This window comes from Nicotiana tomentosiformis, chromosome 8 (genome assembly GCF_000390325.3).
Source record: "Nicotiana tomentosiformis chromosome 8, ASM39032v3, whole genome shotgun sequence".
Classification (NCBI taxonomy): Eukaryota; Viridiplantae; Streptophyta; class Magnoliopsida; order Solanales; family Solanaceae; genus Nicotiana; species Nicotiana tomentosiformis.
Window position 1 is genome coordinate 86,663,116 of NC_090819.1, and position 10,975 is coordinate 86,674,090.

The 10,975-nt window shown below is 41.6% G+C and overlaps 1 protein-coding gene across 1 annotated transcript; it reads right to left on the minus strand.

Moving 5' to 3' along the window:
- Positions 1–4,183: 4,183 nt before the first annotated feature.
- LOC138897776 (uncharacterized) lies at positions 4,184–4,846 on the minus strand. Its single transcript, XM_070183787.1, has one exon. The coding sequence runs from the start codon at positions 4,844–4,846 to the stop codon at positions 4,184–4,186; it is 663 nt and encodes a 220-aa protein (XP_070039888.1).
- Positions 4,847–10,975: the final 6,129 nt, after the last annotated feature.

Below are 10,975 nucleotides of genomic sequence, written 5' to 3' on the forward strand. Positions count from 1 at the left end.
AGAAACATATTCACCAGTTATGGATGCAATAACATTTCAATATCTCGTCAGTTTAGCTATACACGAATGCCTTGAAATCCAGGAGAAATCTCATTAGTTTAGCTGTACATTAATGCCTTGAAATACATTTGATTGATGTAGTTACAGTTTCCCTCTATGGTTCACTTGAAATCTATATGAAGATCCCTAAAGGATTTAAAATGCTTGAAACATGTAGTTCAAAGTCTCGAGAAATATACTCGATCTGATTACAAAGTTCATTGTACGGTTTAAAACAATCAGGGCACATGTGGTATAATCGCCTCACTGGATATTTGATGAATAAAGGTTATATAAATGATTTCATTTGTCTAGGTATTTTTATAAAGAAAATAACATCAAAATTTGTTATACCGGCTATTTATGTTGATGACATAAATCTCATAGGAACTCCAGAAGAGCTCCAAAAGGCAAATGAATGTCGCGACCCAAAATCCCGACCAGTCGTGATGGCGCCTAACGCACTTGCCAGGAAAGCCAAACATGCCAAAACAAAATACAAATACTAAACCAACTTAGTAATACAAGTCTAAAATATTTAACACAACATAATATCGTCACTACAAGAATAATCCCTCAGAACTGGTAAATACAGAGTCATGAGGTCTAATACAGAAATACAAGTCTGTAATGGCCAAATACAATACTAGCACAAATAAAGACAACAATACATAAAAAAAAAGACGCCAAGACTATGGTCGAGAATGCAACTCTACATCGTCTCTCGATGATCATCTCAACAAGCAACACCGCTATTGACGACTGGGTCTGGCACTTGGATCTGTACAATTAAGTGCAGAGTGTAGCATGAGTACAACTGACCCCTTGTACTCAGCAAGTATCATAACTAATCTCAGCGACGTAAAAAAAGCAATAATTATAAATGATACTTTCTATAACCTGTACAGTTTCAAAAATACAACAAGAACAAAACAATAATATGATCAAGTCATAAAGTACAGAAAGAACCATATGTGTGTGCACAATTACTCAGGTACTCTACCCAATCTATGATCCAGCATATAAAGATGATATGGAAATAAATCAAGTAAATAACCACGGAAATTACAAGTAAAAATGATGCAAAATCCAAAACAGACAGTGGCCAGATGTTCCTCAATGTTTCCATATCCGAACCAAACCATTGATCAGTTTTCCTCAAATCCGCGTGTGCACCATCAAGAAAGGACATGAGAGGTGACCCTACGAGGATGGATCTATATCCACACGCAGCACGGCTAATTCAACGTGCTATCAGCCCGGCGTGGTCATATGCTCAATATCACAATCCGCCTGGCGTGATCACAAACATAACAACACAATCCGCCCGGCGTGGTCACATGCATAACAACACAATCCGCCCGGCGTGGTCACAGACATAATACAATCCGCCCAAATCTTATCACATAGAAGCAAATATACAAGAATACATGTATATGATCATTGAATATCAGATTTTATGCTCTTGAACTAGTGTAAATGACATGCTAAAGTATATGCATGTGCGAAGTGTGCTATCATAGCTCAAACGGCAATTTCGACACAGAAATAGCAATTATCAAGTTCATTCAGGGAATTAGCCTCTATGTATTCTCAAATATGGATCAAATAGTTCATAACAAGGTTAAAAATATGAGTAACATCACAACTTTAAGTTTAACAATCAATTCAAGGCTTATTATAGTCTAAGCATTACGCCGAGCATGAATAAATACCTCGGTGCTCGCACATGGGTTGAAACCCTACACATATGCGCACCCATAGCACGTAGCTATTACAAATAACCCATGCAACTAGTGCCTCAACAAATTTTAGGTAAGATACTTACCTCAAGCAAGCCAAACCAGTACTCTAAGAAGCCCTTCCCTCGCTAATCAACCTCCGAACGACCCGAATCTAGCCAATATAATTTAATATCATCAAATAAAGCCATAGGAAGTGAATCCAAATGATAAAGCTAAGATCTTTAACCAAAATAAAAAAGTCAACAAAAAAGGTCAACCCCAGGCTCGCACCTCGAAACTCGACCAATCTCACAAAAATTCGAACACCCGTTCTGATACGAGTCCAACCATACCAAAATCATCTTATTCTAACCTCAAATCGACCTTCATATCCTCAATTTATGTTGTAGAAAGGTTTTAACAAAAATCATATATTTCTCCAATTCAAATCACTAATCAAACACTAAAATCGAGGTTGGAATCATGAAATAATAACAAATCCGAGTCAAAAACACTTACCGTGATCCAAATCGTGAAAATCCCCTCCAAATTCGCCCAAAACAGAGCTCTCTAACTCAAAATGTGATATAATAATTCAAACCCTCGAAATAGAGTACTATATAGTCTGCCCAGGCATACCCTTCTTGATGGCGGAAATGCCTTCGCGATCGCGAAGAACAAAATTCACCAACTGCCCAAATCTCCTACGTGAACGTGACGTCCTAGTCGCGAACGCGATGACCAAATGACCCCATGTCTTCGTGAACGCATAACCTCATCCGCGAACGCGAAGGCTTAAGGTCTGATGCCCCCAGCTAGCCTCCCTTCTACGCAAACACATCCTCCCTCTCGTGTTTGCTAAGGCCACTACTCTCCGAAGCATCACGAATGCGTTCCCAAACTTGCGAACACAAAGAGCATTTCACCTGCCAACAAAGAAGCCTCCGCGAACGCAACCACTATGTCGCGATAGTGATGAAGAACACACCAAACATCACATCAGCAGTCCAAACATGATGGAAATGGTCTGAAACCCATCTGAATCACACTCGAAGCCCCTGGGACCCTGTCCAATCACGCTAACCAACAAGTGAGGATCATCAAACTGGCGAGCCTTGATACGCTCCAACAATTATGATTGTGCCACAACCTAAGAAAGAACCTGGCTAGGCTCTGAAAATCTCATAAATTAATTGGCCAAAGCCTAAACATCCATGGCTAGTGTCCTCTCTACTATCAGTAAGTATGCCAAACTGCCCAAGCTCTCAACCTTCCTACTCAATGCATTGGCCACCACATTGGCCTTTTCTAGATGATATAATATGGTTACATCATAGTCTTTCAGCAACTCTAACCATCTCCGCTGCCGCAAATTAAGATCCTTCTGCTTGAACAGGTGCTGGAGACTTCGATGATCAACATAGACCTCACATGGAACAGCGTATAGATAGTACCTTCAAATCTTCAGCATATGAACAATGGATGCACCCTATAAATCATGTACAAGGTAATTCTTCTCATGAACCTTCAACTGCCGAGACGCGTCAAAAATCACCCTACCGTCCTGCATCAACACCGCTCCAAGCCCAATACGCGATGCATCACAATACAGGGTGTAAGATCCCAAACCTATAGGCAACACCAAAACTGGGGTTGTAGTCAATGCAATCTTGAGCTTCTGAAAGCTCACCTCATACTCGTCGGACCATCTGAAAGGAGCACCCTTCTGGGTCAATCTAGTCAAAGGAGTTGCGATGGATGAAAACCCTCCACGAAACGGCAATAATATCCGACCAAACCAGAAGCTGGTCTGGGCCAAATCTGAACTGCCTCAATCTTTTTTGGATCTACCTTAATCCCCTCCGTGGACATCACGTGTCCCAAAACGCCACTGAATCAAGCCAAAACTCACACTTGGAGAATTTAGCATATAGCTTCTTCTCCCTCAACGTCTGGAGTACGATCCTCAGATGTTGCTCATGATCCTCCTGACCGTGTGAATACATCTGTATATCATCAATGAAAACTATGACGAAAGAATCAAGATAGGGCTGAAATACATTGTTCATCAAGTGCATAAAGGTTGATGGAGCATTGGTCAGTCCGAAAGACATCACTAGAAACTCACAGTGACCATAGCGGGTCCTGAAAGCTGTCTTCGGAATGTCTGACTCCCTAATCTTCAACTGATGGTACCCCAATCTCAAATCAATCTTCTAGAACACCCTAGCACCCCGAAGCTGGTTGCGGTAATGGGTACCTGTTTTTGACTGTAACTTTGTTCATCTACCTGTAATCAATACACATCCGCATAGTACCATCTTTTTTCTTCACAAATAGAACTGGAGCACCCCAAGGCAAGACACTCGGTCTGATAAAACCCGTATCAACCAACTCCTAAAGTTGTTCCTTTAATTCCTTCAATTCCACTGGTTCCATATGATACGGTGCAATAGAGATGGCTGAGTTCTTGGCACCAAGTCAATACCAAAGTCGATGTCCCGATCAGGCAGCATACCCGGTAGATCTTCTGGGAATACATCTGGAAAGTCTTTCACCATAGGAACCGACTCAACGGTAGGAGTATCAGCACTAACATCCCTCACGAAGGCTAAATATTCCAAGCATCCTTTCTCAATCATCCGTTGAGCCTTCAAATGTGAGATCATTATACTAGGAACATAATCCAGGGAGCCTCTCCACTCCAACCTTAGCACCCCTGGCATCGCCAACATCACGGTCTTAGCGTGACAGTCAAGGATAGCGTGATATGACGACAACCAATCCATGCCCAAGATCACGTCAAAAGCAAATAATGTAAGCAGGAAAAGATCACATCTTGTCTCATAACCCCCAATGCTCACCACACACGACTGATATACACGGTCCACAACAATATAATCACTCACCAGCATAGACACATGAACATGCATACCTAAATAATCACAAGGCATATCCAAATAACGAGCAAAGTATGATGACACATATGAATTAGTGGAACCGGGGTCAAATAACACTAAAGTATCCATGTGGAACACTGGGACAATACCTGTAATCATAGCATCGGAAGCAACTACCTCCATCCTGGCTGGAAATGCATAGCAACGGGCCTAACCACCACCTGATCGACCTCCCCCTTTATAGCGACCTCGAACTGCCTGAGTCCCACCCCTAGCTGGCTATGTGGGTGGTGCAATTGCTGGTGCTGAAATCATAGGCTATGACCGCTGCTATGGAACCCTTCCAAGAAGTTCGGGGCAATCCCTCTTGAGATGACTCAAGCCTTGACACTCGTAACAACCCCGCCTCGGAGAAACCTGATAACCTGAGTAACTGCCCATAGAACCCTGACCAGATGAAGCATGGTAGCAACTCTGTGTTGTTAATGCACTGAATGATGACTATACTGGGCAAGCACTGTAAGAACTATGGCTGAGGAACCATGTGGAATCTGACGAGCTCTTTGAGCGGGCCTAAAAGGATGACCCCTGCTGTGATGTGACGGGCCTCCGGATGAGGCACTAATGAAACCACCTGAACCGCGAGGCCTTTTGGCCTCTCGCTCCTCATGCTCAAGTATGTGGACCTTCTCTAAATGTCTAGAAATCTCAACCACCTAATCAAACCTAGCATCCATATCAGCCTCTCGAGCCAAATTGTAATTCAAACCATAGTGTAGGCCATCAATGAACCTCCCGATCTTCTCCCTCTCAGTGGGAACAAACCATATAGCATGACGTGCCAAATCTAAAAATCTCATCTCATGCCAGGTCACAGTCATATCCCACTTGCGTAGCTGCTCAAACTCCCTACACAACTTCTCTCTACGAGTCTGTGGAACAAATTTCTATAAGAAGAGAACTGAGAACTCATGCCACGTAAGTGGTGCTGCGCCAGTTGGCCTGCCCAACTCAAAATCTCGCCACCACCTGTAGGTTTCCCCTGTCAGCTAAAAAGTCGTGAAGGAAACTCCACTGACATCCACAATGCGATGCGATGAATCCAGTGACACCGATCCAGAAAATCCAGAGCATCCTCTGACTCTCCTCCGATGAACTCGGGTGGATCAAGCTTCCTCAATCGCTCCAATCTCCTCTGCTCTGCATCAGTAATAGGGGGACCAACCTCGACCCGAAAAGCAACAACCGGCTGAACTCGTAACACCCTAGGTGTCTAATGACCTTGAGCTAGCTGCTCTGGAGTACGGTGCGGGAGTCTGGGCTCCTCCCGCAGCCTATGAAGTAGCTAGTGCAATTAGTATAGTAACCGCCTGAGCCAGGCTTGTACACATATTCAAGATCTGACCAAATAGGTATCACAATAGGTACGGTTGGAGTCTGAGCTGGTCCCACCGACTCAACGGTATCTGAAACCAGCTCCTTCACTGGAGCGACTGGTAGCTCCACCTGTGCTGCTCTCACTATAGTGCGAGCCCCACCTTGGTCTCTACATTGGCCCTTGCCTCTCGCGGCCCTACCTAGTGTACTGGTGCCCGTCCTCTTGATCCGACTACACGTGTCCTCACCATCTGTGAGAGAATAGAAGAGTAAAGGTTCAAACTTCGGAAATAAGAAATCTGCAAGACTTGAATGCAAGAAATTAAAGTTTTTCCTAACAGTTCGGTAGACTCTCGAAGATAAGTACATACATTTTCGTACCGATCCACAAGACTCTACTAAACTTGCTCATGACCCATATAGCCTATGAACCTAGAGCTCTGATACCAACTTGTCACGACCCAAAATCCCAACGAATCTTGATGGCGCCAAACACACTTACTAGGCAAGCCAAACATACAAAAACGAAATACAAATACTAAAACAACTGAGTAATACAAGTCTAAAAGCTTTAACACAACATCATATTGCCAATACAAGAATAATCCCCAAGAACTAGTAAATACAGAGTCTTGAGCTCTTACAATACTATCTGAAATAAATACAACATTACATAAGAAAAGAGACGCCAAGACAACAGTCAAGAATGTAGCTCTACGTCGTCTCTCGATGATCAGTTCAACATGCAGCTCCGCTACTGATGATTGAGTCTGACAGATGGATCTTCACAATTAAGTGCATATTGTAGCATGAATACAACTGACCTCATGTACTCAGCAAGTATCATAACTAACCTCGGCGAGATAAAATAAGCAAGAATTATAAATGATACTTGCTATAAATTGTACAGTTTCATAAATTCAACAAGTACAAAACAATAATGTGAACAAGTCATAAAGCACAGAAAGAGCCATTTGTGTGTGCACAATTACTCAAGTACTCTACCCTGTCAATGATCTAGCATATAAATATGATATGCAAATAAATCAGGTAAATAACTACGGAAATTGTAAATAAAGATGAAATGCAAAATCCAAAATAGACACTTGCCAGATTTTCCTTAGTATTTCTATCCATACCAGATCACTGATCAGTTTTCCTCAATCCGCGTGTACACCTTCAAGAAGGCACATGAAAGGGTGATCACAGGGACATGGATCAATATCCACACATAGCACAGCCAATTCAATGTGCTAGCAGCCCGACGTGGTCACAGGCTCAATATCATAATTATCCTGGCATGATCACAGGCATAACAACACAATCCGCCCAGCATGATCACAAGCATCGAATACAAATCATATCACACAGAAGCAAATATACAAGAATACATGTATATGATCATTGAATATCATATTTCATGCTCCTGGACTGGTGTAAATGACATGCTAAAGTATATGCATGTGCAAAGTGTGCTATCATAACTCAAATCGAAAATTTCATTACGGAAATAGCAATTATCAAGCTCATTCAGGGAATTAGCCTCTATGTAACCTCAAATATGGATCAAGTAGTTCAAAACAAGGTTACTAATATGATTAAAATCACAGCTTTAAGCTTAACAATTAATTCAAGGCATATTATAGCCTAAGCACTACCCCGAGCATGAATAAATACCACGGTGCTCGCATGGGTTCAAACTCCATATATATGTGCACCCATAGCACGTAGCTATCATAAATAACTCAGGAAACTAGTGCCTCAACTAATTTTAGGAAAGATACTTATCTCAAGCAAGCCAAATCAGTACTCTAAGAAGCCATTCCCTCACGAATCAACCTCTGAATGATCCGAATCTAGCCAAAATAACTTAATATCATTAAATAAAGCCATAGGAAGCGAATTCAAATGATAAATCTAAGATCTTTAACCAAAATCAAAAGGTTGACCCAAAAGGTCAACCCTGGGCTCGCACTTCGAAACCCGACCAAACACATAAATTTCGAACACCCATACCGATACGGGCCCAACCATACCAAAGTCATCCAATTCTGACCTCAAATCGACCTTCAAATCCTCAATTTAGGCTTTAAAAATCTTCTACAAAAATTCTCAATTTCTCCAATTCAAATCACTAATCAAATACTAAAATCGAGGCTGAAATCATGAAATAATAACAAATCCGAGTCAAAAACACTTACCTCGATCCAAATCGTAAAAATCTTCTCCAAAATAACTCAAAACCGAACTCTCTAAATCAAAATGTGATCTAATAACTCAAACCCTCGAAATAGAGTACTATATAGTCTGCCCAGGCATACCCTTCGCGATCGCGGAAATGCCTTCGCGATCGCGAAGAACAAAATTCACCAGTTGCCCAAACCTCCTACGCGAACGCGACGTCCTAGTCGTGAATGCGATGACCAAACGATCCAATCCCTATGCGAATGCGTAACCTCACTCGCGAAGGCTTAAGGCCTGATGCCCCCAGCCAGCCTCCTTTCTACGCAAATGCGTCCTCCCTCTCGTGCTCATGAAGGACACTGCCCTCCAAATCATCGCGAACGAGTTCCCAGATTCGCGAACAAGAAGAGCACTTCGCCTGCCAACCAAGTAGCCTCCGCAAACATGACCATTGTGTCATGATAGCGATGAAGAACAGACCATACATCATATCAGCAATCCAAACATGATGGAAATGATCTGAAACCCATCCAAAACCCATCCGAGGCCTCCGAGACCCCGTCCAATCACACCAACCAATACCAAAACATAACACGGACTCACTCGAGGCCTTAAATCACACAAAACAACATCAAAATCATGTATCGCACCCCAATTCAAGCCTAAGGAAACTAATGAACTTTCTAAATTCAAAACTTACGCTGAACATGCCTAAACACCTCGGAATGACCTCAAATTTTGCATACAAGTCCTAAATGGAACAACGTACCTATTCCAACTCCCTTAACAAAAATCCGGACATGTTATCAACAAAGTCAACTCTCGCTCAAACCTATCAACCTTCAATTTTCCAACTTTCGTTAGAAAGCACCAAATCAACCTATGGACCTCCAAATCAAAATCTCGACATACACCCAATTCTAAAATTACCATACAAAGCTATTGGGATCATCAAAACATCATTCCGGAGTCGTATACACAAAAGTCAAACTCCGATCAACTCTTTCAACTTATGCTTTCAACCTTAGGACTAACTACGAAACTTCCCCGAGACCAAACCAACCAACCTGACAAGTCACATAACCACAAATAAACATAGATGAGGCAATAAATAAGGGAACGAGGCTACAATACATAAAATGGTCTTTGTATGCAAATTGAACATTTAGCAAACGGGATCTTTATCCATCAATGTGCCTATACAGAAAAGCTCTTAAAACACTTTTATATGGACAAAGCGCACCCATTGATTACCCCAATGGTTGTTCGATCACTAAAAGTGAATAAGGATCCGTTCCGGAATTCAGAAGAGAATGAGGAACTCATTGGTCATGATATACTATATCTTAGTGCAATTGGAGCGCTTATGTATCTTGCTAATATCACAATGCCTGTCATAAGATTTTCTATTAATTTACTAGCAAGATATAGCTCTTCTCCTAAACGAAGACATTGGAATGGAATTAAGCATAAATTGAGATATTTAAAGGGAACTCTTGATATGGGTTTTGTTTTATGCTAACAAAGGTAGTGCAGATCTTGTTGGTTATGCAGATCCAAGTAATTTATCTAACTCACATTGTAACGACTCGACCGGCCATTTTGAGAATTAGCGTCCTGTTCGGTGGCTTAAGGTCTCGAGAAGCCTCGTATTATGTGTTATGACTTGCATGTGCGGTCGAGTTCGGGTTTCGGATGATTCGAGATCAATTTGGAAGAAGGATTCTTATTTTAGAAGCTTATGCGCTAAGAGTTGACCGGAGTTTGACTTTTGTGTAAACGACTCTGGAATGGGGTTTTGGTGGTTCCAATAACTTCGTATGGTGATTTTGGATGTAGGAATACGTCTGGATTTGGATTTGGATCTCCGTAGAATAATTTGAAGCATTTTGGTAAAAATTAGAAAGTTTAAGTTTTGGAAGATGGAGAGGTTTGACCGAGGGTTGACTTTGTTGATATCAGGTTCAGATTTTGATTTCGGAAATTGTAATAGGTCCATTATGTCATTTATGACTTGTGTATAAAATTTGAAGTTATTTCGGATTGATTTGATACGTTTCGGCATGAGTTTTGGAATTTATAAGTTCGATTCGAGGTGTGATTCGTAATTTTGACGTTATTTGATGTTATTTGAGGCCTCAAGTAGGTCTGTGTTTTATTACGAGACTTGTTGGTATGTTCGGACGAGGTCCCGTGTGGCTTGCATGAGTTTCGGTTAGGTTTAGGTTGTGTTGCGCTTGTTTTTTATGTTTCGACGTCGTTTCTTCAAGCATAAATGGTACCACATTAAGCAAATGAGCTCCAAATTCAGTTTTTATTGAAGCATTAGACCGCTATTGTAATTATGGAGCCATAACAAAAAAGAATCATCGAATTCGAAAATCGTATGGGAGAGTTATGCTCATTTCTGTGTCGGGGACACTGCTAGTTTCTGGTGTAGTCGCAATTGCGATCATTTTATCGCAATTGCGACTCCTGCCATGTTCTAGTTCGCAATTGCAAACATTTTAGATAAAATGTGAAATTTTCCAACCATGTTCTTATTCGCAATTGCGAAGGCCTCTTCGCTTTTGCGAAGGTTAGCAATGGTGAACCCTGGATCGCAAATGCGACATGTGCGGCTTGTTTTCAGCTGTGTAATACTGGTGTTTGCTTCATTTTGTGATATTTTTGACCCCTAGGTCCGAGAGTGGGCGATTTTGAGAGAGGAATTTCATCTACAATCGTTAAGTAAGTTCCCTTGTTCAATTT